We start from the raw sequence: 15,989 nt of genomic DNA, 5'->3' as shown, positions 1-15,989 counted from the left end.
AGTCTCCATTTTTTTCCTTCATATATCTAATTTTCCTCTTCCCTTTTCCTACTCAACATTTTTCTTTTATTACTATCTTTTTTCTCTTTTCATTCTCTCTTTTCTTTTTCTCCTGATTTCTCATCTTATTTTTTCCTTGTTTTAGGTCAATCTGCTTTTTCCTCTAATTTACTTTTCAAATTGTTTCTTGTATTTTATTTTTATTTACCTCCCTCCTTTATTTTAAACCATTTTCTTTCCTCTATTACCCTATTTCTTTATTCTTATTTTCTTTATTTCAGCTCTGCATCTACATATTCCATACTCCCTTTTTTGGTTGTTTTTTGTTTGTTTGTTTGTGCTTTGTTTGTTTGCATTGTTTTATTTTCTCCTCATAATTTTTCTTTCTTTTTTTCTATCATTATTGCTCTCTTTTCTCTTTTGCAATTCTCTATTTTCTGGTCATTGCTTTTGTTGGTGTTATAGGGGTCTTGTGTGCATTTTTGTTTTATTTCTTCTGTTTTGTGTTTTGTTGTGTTATATTTTATTCTGTTCGGTCAGCATCTCCATGACAGCTCACAAGATGTGGTTGGGGTGAGCCACATAGCCAGCCAGCCTGAGAGGAGACTCCATCCACGAACAGGATAATAACATTCAAGACCCAGTTACAACATGAGAACCTAAATAACTCAAACAAGGGGAATTCCTAGAGGACCCAGCTCAGGAGATCGAAGAGACCACACCACTGGGTACCACAAAATATCTACTACATAAGACCACCCATACAATTTGGGAGGCACAGCAGTTTGATCTAACACATAGAAACAAAAACAAAGGTATAGCAAAAATGGGGAGACAAAGATATGAAAGAAAAGGAGAAATTGCCAGAAAATGAATTAAATGAAATGGAGGTAAATAATTTATCAGATAAAGAATTCAGAGTAATGGTGATAAGAGTGCTCAAACAATTCAGTTAGACCTACAAGCAACATAATGAGAACTATAAGGGTCTTAATGAGAGCTACACCAACATGAAAAGAGAGGTTGTAAAAATAAATAAGAATCAATTGGAAATGAGGAATGACATGGCTGAAATAAAGAACACCCTAGAAGGATTCAACAGTAGACTAGAAGAAGCTGAGGACTGAATCACCAAATGAGAAGATAATGTAGAAAAAAACAACAAATCCATTCAGACAAGCAAATGCGGAAAAAAGAATTTTAAAGCAAGAGGGACTCTAAGGGAGCTTTGGGACAACATGAAACATAACAACATTTGCCTTATAGGGGTACCAGAAGGAGCAGAATCTTGGGAAAGGAATAGAGGCCCTGTTCAAAGAAAGAATGGCAGGAAATTTCCCTAAATTGGAGAAAGAAAAAGTCACTCAAGTTCAAGAAACACAGAGAGTCCCAACAAGTTGAACCCCAAAAGACCCACACCTAGGCACATATTAATTAAAATGGCAAACATTAAAGACAAAGAAAGAATCTTAAAAGCTGCAAATGAGAGGCAAAGTTACCTACAAGGAAGCTCCCATTAGACTGTCAGGTGACTTCTCAATAGAAACACTTCAGGCCAGAAGGGAGGAGTGGCATGAAATATTCAAAGTATCACATGATCTCACTCATATGTGGAATCTAATAAACAAAATAAACTTATGAATAAAGTAAAACCAGATAAATAGAAGCATGGAACAGACTGACGAATTTCAGAGGGAAGATGGGAGAGAAGTGATTAACTGGGGAAATTATATGCATGTACTCATCACCCAAGGACAGACAATAGAGTGGTGAAGGCCTAGAAGGGGAGGGTATGGGGTGGAGGGGGTCAATGTGAAAAAGTAAAACACAAACAAAGGGGACATCTGAAATACTTTCAACAATAAAAATAAATTTTAAAAAAATCTTATCAAATGACAGTGACAAAGGTGATCTGAGCTACCCTATCTAGTTGGACCCATTCTAGTCACTGTCCCCTAAATGAGTTAACCATATATATTAATGCAAAGGCTTCTAAAACTCATACTTATCAAGTTATATTTGAAGGAAGATTTAAATGATTAGATTGGTTATAGGAATACTTTGTAAATAAGAAGAAGATAAGGGCTCTCACATTCTGGTGAAGGAAATTACCCAGTAATGAGAGTCTCCAAAAAGAAAAACAACAACAATAGCAACTGTATGTCAGGATCCTCCTAAACAAACAAGTCAAAATTTATTTCCACTGCCACTTACCATTTTCATCTAAAAACACACCTATAAATTTCATGTAATGAAACAACTAGTTCAAAGTCACTACCTCAGTGATGCCTTCTTTTACTATACTAGTTGGTCAATTGTCAAACTCTCTATGCATCTTTGAAATTTTTGGTCTTAATTTTATTATAGCATTTATCAAAAGGCATTATGAGTTATCTGTGGATATGTCTCTCTCCACCAAGAGACTGTATATTCATTGAAGACATAAAAATTACCATTCCTCATTGTATGAGTCATGTTACAATGCCTGGCACACCATACATATTCATTATATCCACAAGCATTCATTAAATGAATGAATAAATAAGAAAAAAATATGGAAAAAAAACCAAGATGGCAGGATAGGTAAACACCGGAGTTTGCTGCCTCGCACAACCACTTCAAAAATACAACTAAAAGACGGAACGGACATCATCCAGAACCACAGGAAGGCTGGCTGAGTGGAAATTCTACAACTAGAAGGAAAGAGAAAAGCATACTGAGACTCAGAGGAGGCGCAATGCGGAAGTAAAATACTAAGGTACAGAGGCACACATGAAGTGGGCTAGCAGCTGAGGGCACGGTTGTCATTTTCAATCGGGAGGAAGTCTCAGGCTCTGAGCTCCAGTTCTGGGCGAGTTTCTGGGGACCCAGACTCAGATGGGAGAAGCGGGACTGTCTGGCATCAGTCGGAACTCGAGAGCAGCGTTCTCCTGGAGGGGCTTACAGCAATTGCCAAGACACTGAGAAGTGGGGCCTCTGAGAGCAGCCATAACTGCTAGCCCCGCCCTGTTGATCCCATGAGACCCACCCCGCCCAAGCCCTGCAGGGAGGCTTTTGCTGGATAGCCTAAGGCAGAGGCTAGATTAGAACCTCCCTAGAGATCCAGGAGCCAGGAAGCCCAGAGGTCAGAGTGGGACCATCCCAGTTTGCAGCTCCATGGAACCATAAAGGACACACTCAGGGGGCAGACTCAGTGAGCACCAAAGCCCCATTGAAGCAAGTCCTGCCCCAGAGGGGTGTCTTCAGTGCAGAAGTTCTCCCACTGAAGACACAGCTGATTCTCACAGCCAATTGGCCTGGAGGTCAATTCCTCCCAGTGATACCTACAACAATCAAGGCTTAACTACAACAAGACTGTGCACAAAGACCACAGGGGAGAGCACCAAGAGTGTCCTCCTCAGGTACTTGGGGAGGCTGAACCACTGGGCCCTAGAGGACACTAAGCACAGAAAACCACTTTATCAACACAGGGAAGCATAAAATATGCGGAGATAAAGAAAAAGGACACAAATGACAGAAATGGAAGAAAGAAAACTACTGGATATAGATTTCAAAGCCACACTTTTAAGGTTTTTCAAGAATTTTCTAGAAACTGCTGATAAACTTAATGAAACCTACAAGAAATCTAATGAGACCCTCGAGGTTGTGATAAAGGACCAACTAGAAATTAAGCATATATCGACTGAAATAATATTATACAGACTCCCAACAGCAGACTAGAGGATTGCAAGAATCAAGTCAACGATTTCAAATATGAAGAAGCAAAAAACACCCAACCGGAAAAGCAAAATGAAAAAAGAATCCAAAAATACGAAGATATTGTATGGAGCCTCTGGAACAGCTTCAAGTGTACGAACATCCGAATTATAAGGGTCCCAGAAGAAGAGAGAGAGAAAGATATTAAAAACCTATTTGAAGAAATAATGACAGAAAACTTCCCCCACCTGGTGAAAGAAATAGACTTACAGGTCCAGGAAGCGCAGAGAACCCCAAACAAAAGGAATCCAAAGAGGACCACACCAAGACACATCATAATTAAAATGCCAAGAGCAAAAGACAAAGAGAGAATCTTAAAAGTAGCAAGAGAAAGAAAGTCAGTTACCTACAAGGGAGTACGCATACGAATGTCAGCTGATTTCTGACCAGAAACTTTGCAGACCAGAAGGGAGTGGCAAGAAATATTCAAAGTGATGAATGCCAAGAACCTACAACCAAGATTACTTTATCCAGCAAAGCTATCATTCAGAATTGAAGGTCAGATAAAGAGCTTCACAGATAAGAAAAAGCTAAAGGAGTTCATCACCACCAAACCAGTATTATATGAAATGCTGAAAGGTATCCTTTAAGAAGAGGAAGAAGAAGAAACAGGTAAAGATACACATTATGAACAAGAAATACACATCTATCAACAAGTGAATCTGAAAATCAAGTGAATAATCTGATTAACAGAATGAACTGGTGATTATAATAGAATCAGGGGCATAGAAAGGGAGTGGACTGACTATTCTTGGGGGGGAAAGGGGTGAGGGGGATGCGGGAAGAGACTGGACAAAAATTGTACACCTATGGATGAGGACAGTGGGTGGGGAGTGAGGGCGGAGGGTGGGGTGGGAACTGGGTGGAGGGGAGTTCTGGGGGGGAAAAAGCGGAACAAATGTAATAATCTGAACAATAAAGATAAAAAGAAAAATAGATAAAAATGTGACAATAATGAGAAGGCTGTACCTATGCCCATCTATAAGGGCCAACATGGGGAAGAAAGTGGAGAAAACCTTTAAAAATAATCTAGTTAACTCTAGTAATATGTAGTGAAAAAAGGGAGAGAGGGGGAAATGGGCATTCATGGCAATAAAACCCACAATGAGACTGTCTTGATTGATAAGCAGGGAAGTAGCATAAAACCTGTGCATAAACAAGCCAATAACTGAGCTCTGATCTGGGAGAGAGACAGCAAATTAACAACTCTTAATAAATATTGGATAAAGTTGTCAGTGGGTAGAAGGGTGGGTTTCAGCAACAGTCAGTGCCAAAGACAGGGAAGAGCTAATAATGGAAGAGCAAGAACCGTCCAGTACACTAAATATCTGTGATCCACACCAGTGTGTCTTGACAAATTGGCTGGGGTGCAAAAATCTAGAATTCTAAAGTCAAGGTCATCAGGGTTTAAATCTAATTGTAATGCAGAGTCAAGTGACAAAACCCATATGCAAACTTACATTCTGCAAACTTAGCTGGAGCTTTTGTTTGTAAGGGAGGAAATCCTGTGTGAGCTCCACAGTCAAGTTGTTGGAAATGAAGAGGCTATGGAGAAAGGCCAAGACCTAGGGAAAACATGTAAAAATAACTTTATCACCAGTGCCTTCTTATTGATCAAATAAAGAAAACAGAAGCACAGAAAAGAAATTCCACAGTGTTTACCCAGTATAGTGTTAAAATCAGTCATGCAAACACAAACATGTCTACACATAGCTATTGTCTTACCAGGATAAACATTGACACTGAAATCAGTTCCAGAAAATAAGGACTACTAACAAATTTATTCATTCAGATCCTTTTCAGATAGCACAGAAAACCATTCATAATTTTGACTGCATGAAGACAGACTATGTCTTTTCTCTCTAAATCCTAAGGATTAGCACAGAGTAGGTACTCAATAAATATGTTTTGACTAGGTAGCTAAATAGATGAATGAATAAAGTAAACATCTGTACCTTTATGAAGACTGCCATAATGCTAAAGAATTCAAAGAGCCTAAACCCCAATTTTAAATTAGAAAAGTTTTGAGGGAGTTGCAGAAGACATACAATAAATAAAATATTTTAATGCCCAAAGTGCTCGACCCCATTAAAAATCAAATATATATACAAATAAAAACACAAAAATTATGAATTCAAGCAAATATAAACATTAAAAAATAATGATCAATGTTGGCAATAGTGAAGTATAATAAAAAGTACTAAAAATTATTCTATAGTTTTTAGAAAGTAAACAGGTAAGAACACATAAAATGCACACACACCATATACATATAAACACATGTATATATAAATATATATATATATTAATAAAGAGCTAATATGCTAATGGGCGATACACCATAACAGTAATGACCAGTCATTAGCATATTACCTGGGGCATTGCTCTGGAAACTGGGTGGCAGCAGGGAGGCCCCAGAGGAGGCGGGACCACCCCTTGCCAAAGAAGGAAGGGGTGAGAGCTCATAGCACTCCCCTCACCAGTCCTTCACCACCCACCACTCACACTCTCCACGGCCCACCTGCTAGGGGAAGGAGCACAGTGCAGCAGGCGGGAAGCTTCCACGCTCTCCTCTGGCGCCATGATGGGGCAGGGTTGCCGCATTGCTATAGAGATGGGGCAGAAGCGGGGAGGCGCACAGAGAAAGCAGGACCAGCCCATGGCTACTAGAGGGACTGAGGGGGGGCTTGAAGCAGACAGAGAAGGCCAGAGGGTTTGGGAGCTGGGCCAGGCGTGCTGGAGCTCTGCGTGGACAGGTATGGGTATCAAGGCAGGGCCGTGCTATTTCAAATCACACGCTGGGCTCCTAGTACACACACACACACACACTGAGTGGCCAGATTATTATGACCACTTTTTGCCTTCAATACTGTGGTGATTCTTCTTGTACTTGACTCCACGAGATGTTGAAAAGTGATGAGAGCCGAGACTGGTTTGGCTCAGTGGATAGAGCGTCAGCCTGCGGACTGAAGGGTCCCAGGTTCGATTCCGGTCAGGGGCATGTGCCTGGGTTGTGGGCACATCCCCAGTGGGAGGTGTGCAGGAGGCAGCTGATCAATGTTTCTCTCTCATCGATGTTTCTAACTCTCTATCCCTCTACCTTCCTCTCTGTAAAAAATCAATAGAATATATTTAAAAAATAAAAAAAAAGAAAAGTGATGAGAGGAATCTGACACCATGCCTGATGAATAGCACTGTCCAGTTCTGTGAGATTTGATGGTTGTGGAACCAGCTGCCTGATGGCTTTTAACTTCGTCCCAAAAATGCTCAATTGGATTGAGATATGGTGATTGTGGGGGCCACCTAAGCAAAGTAAAGTCTCCCTCCATGTTCTTGAAACCACTCTTGCACAATACTAGCACCGTGGCATGGCGCATTGTCTTGTGGAAGAAGCAATCTCCATTGGGATACGCCATCAACATGATAGGATGAACTTGATCAGCAATGATACTTAGGTATGTTGTGCTATTCAGACATTGTTTCGCATGAATTAAAGGGCACAAATCATTCTAGAAAAACATGCCACAAACCATAACACTGCCCCCACCAGATTGAAGGGTTGTACTCATGCATGTGGGGTGCATGTTTTCATACTGTTTCTGCCAAATTCTCACTCAGCCATCTACATGATGCAACTGAAAATGTGATTCATCGGACCACGTGACTTTTTTCCAATGCTCGACTGTCCAATCCTTGTGTTACTGTGTGAATTGGAGATGTTTTATCTTGGTAACTGCAGACAGCAAAGGTGTTCGAACAGGCCTTAGGCTTCCATGTCCTTATGATGCAGTGTACGACTAATTTGCCTACAAACATCAGGTGGTCATAATAATCTGGCCACTCACGTTCAAATATATCCCACATTCAAAGGCTGTTAAATTGCGTTGTTTACCCATATCTTTAGAAAAAAATCACTTCTACTGTCATGGTAAACAACCTGCTTCCTTATTTATAATGGTCTGGCCCTCTAACAACTTCAGCGTGAAATTATAACTAATTTGCCTATAAACGTCAAGTGGTCATAATAATCTGGCCACTCAGCCTGTGTGTGTGTGTGTGTGTGTGTGTATACATACTAGGGGCCCGGTGCACGAAATTCGTGCACTGGGTGTGTGTGTGGGAGGGGGGGGGAGTGTCCCTCAGCACAGCCTGCCCCCTCTCACATACTGGGAGCCCTCAGGTGTTGACCCCCATCACCCTCCGATCGCCTGATCGGCCCCTTGCCCAGGCCTGACGCCTCGGCCAGAGGTGTCAGGCTTGAACAGGGGACCCCCATCTCCCCCTGATCACTGGCTCTGGCCCCCGCCCAGGCCTGAGGCCTCTGGCCCAGGAATCATGCCTGGGCAGGGGACCCCCACCTCCCTCTGATCGCTTGCTCCACCCCCCGCCCAAGCCTGACGCCTCTGACCCAGGCTTCAGGCCTGGTCAAGGCGACCATCATATCCCCCCAATCCCTGGCTCCGCCCCCAACCCAGGCCTGATGCCTCGGCCAGAGGAGTTGACCCTCATCACCCTCCGATCACCAATCACCGGATCGGCCCCTTGACCAGGCCTGAGGCCTCTGGCAGAGGTGTCAGGCCTGGGCAGGGGACCCCCAGCTCCCCGTGGTTGCAGGCTCCGCCCCTGCCCAGGCCTAACACCTCTGGCCTAGGCGTCTGGCCCGGGCAGCGGGGACCCACAGCTGCAGCGGCCCCGCAATCATGGGCTCTGCTTTAGGCCCAGGCAAGGGACCCCTAGCTCCCGGGACTGCCAGCTTCGACCGTGCCCAGCTCCCATCGCTGGCTCCACCCCTACTTCCTGCTATCACTGGCCAGGGCGGCAAAGGCACCTAATTCTCCGATCATGGCTGGGGGGCAGGGCAAAGGCGGCCCTGGTCCCGCTTGGGTGCCGCCCAGCTCTTAGCTCCCCCCTGGGTTTTCGATCACTGTCAGTGGCAGGGGGCTTCTTCCTGCTTTCCCTTTCACCTCCCTGCATTGTGCCTACATATGCAAATTAACCGCCATCTTGTTGGCAGTTAACTGCCAATCTTAGTTGGCAGTTAACTGCCAATCTTAGTTGGCAGTTAATTTGCATATAGCCCTGATTAGCCAATGAAAAGGGTATCATTGTACACCAATTACCATTTTTCTCTTTTATTAGATAGGATATATATATATACTAGAGGCCCAGTGCACAAAAATTTGTGCACTGCGGGGGGAGGGGGGGAGTATCCCTCAGCCTCACTTGTGCCCTTTCACAGTCTGGGACCCCTTGGGAGATAGTGACCTGCTGGCTTGGGCCTGCTCTCGGGTGGCAGAGGGAAGGCCCAATCCCTAGGTGCAGCCCCTGGTCAGGCTCAGAGCAGGGCCGATTGGGGAGTTGGGGCGCCGCCCCCGTCACACTCAAGGCAGGGTCAATGGGGAGGTTGCGGTGCCACCCCCTGTCACCCACAGAGCAGGGCCCATCAGGGGGTTGGGGCGCTGCCCCCTGTCACGCACAGAGCAGGGTCCATCAGGGGGGTTGGGGAGCTCCCCCCTGTCACGCAGAGAGCAGGACCAATCAGGGGGTTGGGGAGCTCCCCCCTGTCATTCACAGAGTGGGCCGATAGTGGAGTTGGGGCACCACCCCCTGTCACCCACAGAGCAGGGCCGATCAGGGGGTCGGGGAACTCCCCCCCGTCAAACTCAGGGCAGGGCCAATGGGGAGGTTGCGGCTCCACACCGTCACACACAAAGCAGGGCCCATGGGGGTGTTGGGGCACCACACCCTGTCACACACAGAGGAAGGCCAATCAGGGGGTTAGGGAGCTCCCCCCTATCAGACACAGAGCAGGGCCGGTCAGGGGGTTGGGACGCATTACCCTGTCATAAACAGAGCAGGGCGGATAGAGAGGTTGTGGCCCCGCCCCCTGTCACACAGACAGCAAAGGTGTTCGAACAGGCCTTAGGCTTCCATATCCCGATGATGCAGTGTACGCCGCGGAGCGATCAGGGGGTTTGGGCGCTGCCCCCTGTCACGCTGCTCCAGGGGCCAGGAGGCCTCGCTGCTACACTGATCCCGGTGCTAGGAGGCCACGCTGCTCCGCTGATCCCAATGCTAGGAGGCCTCACAGCTCTGCTTGAAACAGGGGCAGTGAGGCTTCGCTGCTCCGCTGATCCCGGTGCTGGGAGGCTTCGCTGCTCAGCTGATCCCGGTGATGGGAGGCCTCGGGGCTCCGCTTGACACAGGGGCACTGAGGCCTCACTGCTCTGCTGATCCCGGTGCTGGCAGGCCTCACTGCTCCACTGATCCCAGTGCTGGGAGGCCTCATGGCTCCGCTTGACACAGGGACAGTGAGGCCTCGTTGCTCTGCTGATCCCGGTGCTGGGAGGCTCCGCTGATCCCTGTGCAAGGAAGCCTCACGGCACTGCTGATCCCAGTCCTGGGAGGCCTCGTGGCTCCGCTGATCCCAGCTTCGGGAGGCCTCCTGGCTCCGCTGATTCCAGTGCTGGGAGGCATATTACCCTTTTACTATATAGGATAGAGGCCTGGTGCATGGGTGGGGGCCGGCTGATTTGCCCTGAAGGGTGTCCTGGATCAGGGAGGGGGTCCCGCTTGGGTGCCTGGTCAGCCTGGGTGAGGGGATGATGGCTGTTTGCAACTGGTTACACCCCCTTCAGGGTGGGGGTCCCCACTGGAGTGCCTGGCCAGCCTGGATGAGGGGATGATGGCTGTTTGCAGCTGGTCACACCCCCTTCGGGGTGGGGGTCCCCTCTGGGGTCCCTGGCCAGTCTGGGTGAGGGGCTGAGGGCCATTTTCAGGCTGGCGGGTGACTGAAGCTCCCAACCTCTCCTTTTTTTCTTTTTTCTTTTTTTATTCTGGGATTTATTTACCTTCTATGGCTGTCACTGGAGCTGAGAGCTGGCTTTAGCTCTGAGGCTCTGCTCCAACTTGAGGCCTCGGCTGCTGAAACCAGGTATCTGCCTTTGTTTGGCTTCTATAATTGAAACACTGTTGCAAATCCAGCTCGGCTGGCTGGCTTGAAATCATGGGCTTTGTTTAGCTTCTATAATTGCAACATAGTTGCTTAGAGTGCAAGCTCAGGGCCCAGCAGCGGCAGGCGGGGAACCTTGGCTTCCTCCATCACTGGAGCAAGCAAGCCTCCTGTTCGCTTCAGCTGCCTGGCTTCCGGCCGCCATCTTGGTTGGCAGTTAATTTGCATATCGCCCTGATTAGCCAATGGGAAGTGTGTCAGAGGTACGGTTAACTACCATGTTTGTCTATTATTAGATAGAAGATATATATATTAGAGGCCTGGTGCACAAAAATTTGTGCACTCGGGGGGGGGGGTAGTGGGGGTCCCTCAGCCCAGCCTGTGCCCTCTCGCATTCTGGGACCCCTTGGGAGATAAAGACCTGCTGGCTTAGGCCTGCTCCTGGGTGGCAGAGGGCAGGCCCAATCCCTAGGTGCAGCCCCTGGTCGGGCTCACAGCAGGGCCGATTGGGGAGTTGGGGCCCTGCCCCCTGTCATGCACAGAGCAGGAAGATTGGGAGGTTGTGATGCCACCCTCAGTCACGATCAGGGTAGGGCCGATTGGGGGGTTGGGGCACCGTCCCCTGTCACACTAAAGGCAGGGTCGATGGGGAGGTTGCGGCGCCACCCTCGGTCACGCACAGAGCAGGGGCAATCAGGGGGTTGGGGCACTGCCCCCTGTCACTCACAGAGCAGGGCCCATCACGGGGGGTGGGTCTCTATACCCTGTCACGCACAGAGCAGGGCCATTCAGGGGGTTGGGGTGCCGCCACTCTCACACTCAGGGCAGGGCTGATGGGGAGGTTATGGCTCTACCCCGTCACACACAGAGCAGGGCCCGTGGGGGGGGGGGGGGTTGGGCAGCTCCCCCCTATCAGGCACAGAGCAGGGCTGATCAGGGGGTTGGGGCACCTTCCCCTGTCACAAACAGAGCAGGGCCGATAGGGAGGTTGTGGCCCTGCCCCCTGTCACACACAGAGCCGCAGGGCTATCAGGGGGTTTGGGCTCTGCCCCCTGTCACACTTACCCGGTGCGGGGAGGCCTCATGGCTCCGCTGATCCCCGTGCTGGGAGGCATATTACCCTTTCACTATATAGGGTAGAGGCCTGGTGCATGGGTGGGGCCGGCTGGTTTGCCCTGAAGGGTGTCCTGGATCAGGGTGAGGATCCCCACTGGGGTGCCTGGCCAGCCTGGGTGAGGGGATGATGGCTGTTTGCAGCTGGTCACACAGGCTTCAGGGTGGGGGTCCCCACTGGGGTGCCTGGCCAGTCTGGGTGAGGGTCTGAGGGCTGTTTTCAGGCTGGGGGTGACTAAAGCTCCCAACTGCTCCTTTTTTACTTTTTTTTTTCTTTTTTTATTCTGGGCCAGCTTTAGCTTTGAGGCTTGGCTCCAGCTCTTAGGCCTCCGTGGCTGAAAGTAGGTTTCTGGCCTTTGCTTACAATGTTGCGGATCTGCTGGCTGAAGTCCGGTGGTATTTGTTACAGAGTTTCTTAAACTGCCCGCTCAGAGGCCTGCAGCGGCAGGCAGGGAACGTTGGTTTCCTCCGTCACTGAGGCAACCAAGCCTCATGTTAGTTTCAAGCTGCCTGGCTGCCGGCCGCCATCTTGGCTGACAGTTAATTTGCATATCTCGCTGATTAGCCAATGAAAAGGGTAGTGGTCGTACGCCAATTACCATGTTTCTCTTTAATTACTGTAGATATATATATATATATATATATATATATATATATATATATATATCTGGTAAACAAATACAAAACTATATATAAACGAAGATATATATATATATCTGTGTGTGTGTATCACACACAGTACTATACACAATCTTCCTGTTTCAATCCCCAGGTTTCCCATCTCAGGAAATTACAACACTACCCAATCATTCAATCAAACCAGAATGTAAAGAATAAGATCTGATTTCTCTTTCACTCTCATCTCAATCTAATCTATCAATAATTCCTGTCAGTTTTGTTTCCAAATATGTCTCTAATCCAGCCATTGTTTTCTATTTCCACTACTGCTGGAGGCTAATTCCAGCGTGTCGTAAATGCAAGAAGTTTCACCAAAAGGTTGATGGAACTTAAGGCTTCAGCAGGGCTGAAGAATCATATATTACCTGCTGCTGGAATAGCTGAAAGCATTTCCCCAAACCTGAAAATCTACGTTATAACCTGCAGCTGGCCAGAGGCTGAACAGCTGTAGGCATTTCCCCAAACCTGAAAATTTGCATATATTATTGTCTGCTACTGAGACAGCCAAAGGCAGTTCCCCAAACTGACAATGCCTACTGTATACCAAAACTTAATCTTTGAGATTATATATATACTAGAGGCCCTGTGCAAAAAAAATTTGTGCAGTCGGGGGGGAGGGGGTGTCCTCAGCCTGGCCTGTGCCCTCTCGCAGTCTGGGATCCCTCGGGAGATAATGACCTGCTGGCTTAGGCTTGCTCCTGGGTGGCAGAGGGCAGGCACAATCCCTATGTGCAGCCCCTGGTTGGGCTCAGAGCAGGGCCGATTGGGGATATGGGGTGCCGACCCCTGTCATACACAGAGCAGGGCGGATTGGAAGGTTGCGATGCCACCCTCAGTCACGCTCAGGGTAGGGCCAATTGGGGGGTTGGGGCACCACACCCTGTCACACTCAAGGCAGGGTCAATGGGGAGGCTTCTGCGCCACCCACTGTCACGCACAGAGCAGGGCCCATCAGGGGGGTTGGGGAGCTCCCCACTGTCATGCACAGAGCAGGGGCCATCAGGGGGTTGGGGAGCTCCCCCCTGTCATGCACAGAGCAGGGCCCATCAGGGGGTTGAGGAGCTGCCCCCTGTCACTCACAGAGTAGGGCCGATAGGGGAGTTGGGGCACTGCTCCCTGTCACACACAGAGCAAGACGGATCAGGAGGTTGGGGCGCCGCCCTCTATCACCCACAGAGCAGGACCGATCAGGGGGTTGGGGCACCGCCACTGTCACACTCAGGGCAGGGTGGATGGGGAGGTTATGGCTCTACCCCATCACACACAGAGCAGGGCCCGTGGGGGGGGGGGGGGGGTTGTGGCGCCACCCTCTATCACCCACAGAGCAGGGCCGATCAGGGGTTTGGGGTGCTGCCACTCTCATACTCAGGGCAGGGCAGATGGGGAGGTTATGGCTCTACCCCGTCACACACAGAGCAGGGCCAGTGGGGGCGTGGTTGGGGCCCCGCACCCTGTCACACACATAGCAGGGCCGATCAGGGGATTGGGGCGCTGCACCCTGTCACACACAGAGCCGCAGGGCAATCAGAGGTTGGGGAGCTCCCCTCTATCAGGCACAGAGCAGGGCTGATCAGGGGGTTGGGGCGCCTTCCCTGTCACGAAAAGAGCAGGGCGGATAGGGAGGTTGTGGCCCCGCTCCCTGTCACACAAGAGCCGCAGGGCGATCAGGGTGTTTGGGTGCTGCCCCCTGTCACCCTGATCCCGGTGCTGGGAGGCCTCGCAGCTCTGCTGATCCCGGTGCCGGGAGGCATATTACCCTTTTACTATATAGTATAGAGGCCTGGTGCACAGGAGGGGGCCAGCTGGTTTGCCCTGAAGGGTGTCCTGGATCAGGGTGGGGGTCCCCACTGGGGTGCCTGGCCAGCCTGGGTGAGGGGCTGAGGGCTGTTTTCAGGCTGGTGGGTGACTGAAGCTCCCGACCGCTCCTTTTTTTCTTTTTTTTTGTTTTTTATTCTGGGCCAGCTTTAGCTCTGGCACCAGCTGAGGCCTCTGCTGCTGAAAGCAGGTATCTGGTTTGTTTGGGTTCTATAATCGAAACACTGTATCAACTCCAGCTCTGAGATCCTGGCTGGCTGAAAGTGGGTTTCTGGAGTTTGTTTAGCTTCTATATTTGTTACAATGTTTCACACTGCAAGCTCAGAGGCCGGCAGCGGCAGGCGGGGAACGTTGGAGTCCTCTGTCACTGAAGCAAGCAAGCAAGCTGCCTGGCTGCCGGCCGCCATCTTGGCTGGCAGTTAATTTGCATATCGCCCTGATTAGCCAATGGGAAGGGTAGCGGACGTACGCTAATTACCATGTTTCTCTTTTATTAGATAGCATATATATATATATATATATATATATATATATATATACACACACATATATATATATCTGCTTTACTTTAGGGCAATTTGTGTTAATAAAGAGTGAGGGGTCCAGAGATTTAGAGAACTTGGCTACTATAGCTAAATCTCCTCTGGCACCCCCATGTATTCCAAATTTATATTTCCAGTCTCTTTATTAATTTTCACACCACCCTTCTCCAGATTCCTGAACCCTTCTAGATGCTGAGAAACACCCCAGCATACACTACCACTACTCTATCCCAAAACAACCTCTTCTCTTGCTTAGAGCACTGCACTAACCTCCTAACTGGTTTCTCCACTCACAATGTTGGCTTCTTCCAAGCCATTCTCCATAATAAAATCAGCTCATATTATATCCTGCTTAATATCCATCAAAGGTTTCCTTAGACTACAACCCAAATACCTTACCATAGCTATAGGTCCCATGCCTTCCTTTCAGATATTATTTGCTGCCATTCCCTTATATCTCACCAGTATTTTATTCCTTGATTACACCATTCTTTTCTAAGTTAAGGACTGTGTATGTCTGTGTTTCTATGCCTGGAATGTTCTTTCCCCCTTATTCACATTGCCTCACCTTTGCTTTCTTTAGATCTTAATGACAATTTCAGAGGACCTCCTTGACTACTTGACCTAAAGTTGCTGCCCATTTTGTTCTTTGTTTTAGTGCTTATTACAACTAACGATTATTTTATTTATGTACTAGAGGCCCGCTCCACAAAATTTGGTCACAGATAGGGTCCCTAGGCCTGGCCAGAGATCAGGGCCAATCTGTGGGGCGACTGGAGGGGCAATCTGGGGACCCCACCGGCACCTACCTTGGCTGGCCCGGAGCTGCCTGCTCACCAGCTTTGCGCTCTGCTACCACCACTGGTCACCTCCCTCTGCGGGGCGACCAGTGGGGCAATCGGGGGGCCTCTGTTGGCAGTTGCCTTTGCAGGCCTGGGGCCTGCAGGCTGGGGGCAGCTTCTGTGTTGAGCATCTGCCCCCTGGTGGTAAGTGCACATCATAGTGACCAGTCATTCCGCTGGTTGTTCCACCATTCAGTTGATTTGCATATTAGGCTTTTATTATATAGGATATTTTCCTTCCCTTTGGTCTACCGACATGAGACAGTAGTATCCATAATGACAGAAACTGAG

At 48.4% G+C, this 15,989-nt stretch overlaps 1 protein-coding gene across 3 annotated transcripts in view; it reads right to left on the bottom strand.

The window, feature by feature from the left end:
• Positions 1–15,989, bottom strand: part of OPHN1 (oligophrenin 1) — a 571,284-nt gene that overhangs the window by 299,636 nt on the left and 255,659 nt on the right. For all 3 annotated transcript variants that reach the window (XM_059679643.1, XM_059679645.1, XM_059679644.1), the window contains exon 8: positions 5,217–5,321. In XM_059679643.1, coding sequence (XP_059535626.1) covers positions 5,217–5,321 — 105 coding nt within the window. The remainder of the gene's footprint in view (positions 1–5,216; positions 5,322–15,989) is intronic.

Source organism: Myotis daubentonii, chromosome X (genome assembly GCF_963259705.1).
Source record: "Myotis daubentonii chromosome X, mMyoDau2.1, whole genome shotgun sequence".
In the NCBI taxonomy this organism is placed as follows: Eukaryota; Metazoa; Chordata; class Mammalia; order Chiroptera; family Vespertilionidae; genus Myotis; species Myotis daubentonii.
This window is presented reverse-complemented; position numbering and strand designations above follow the sequence as displayed.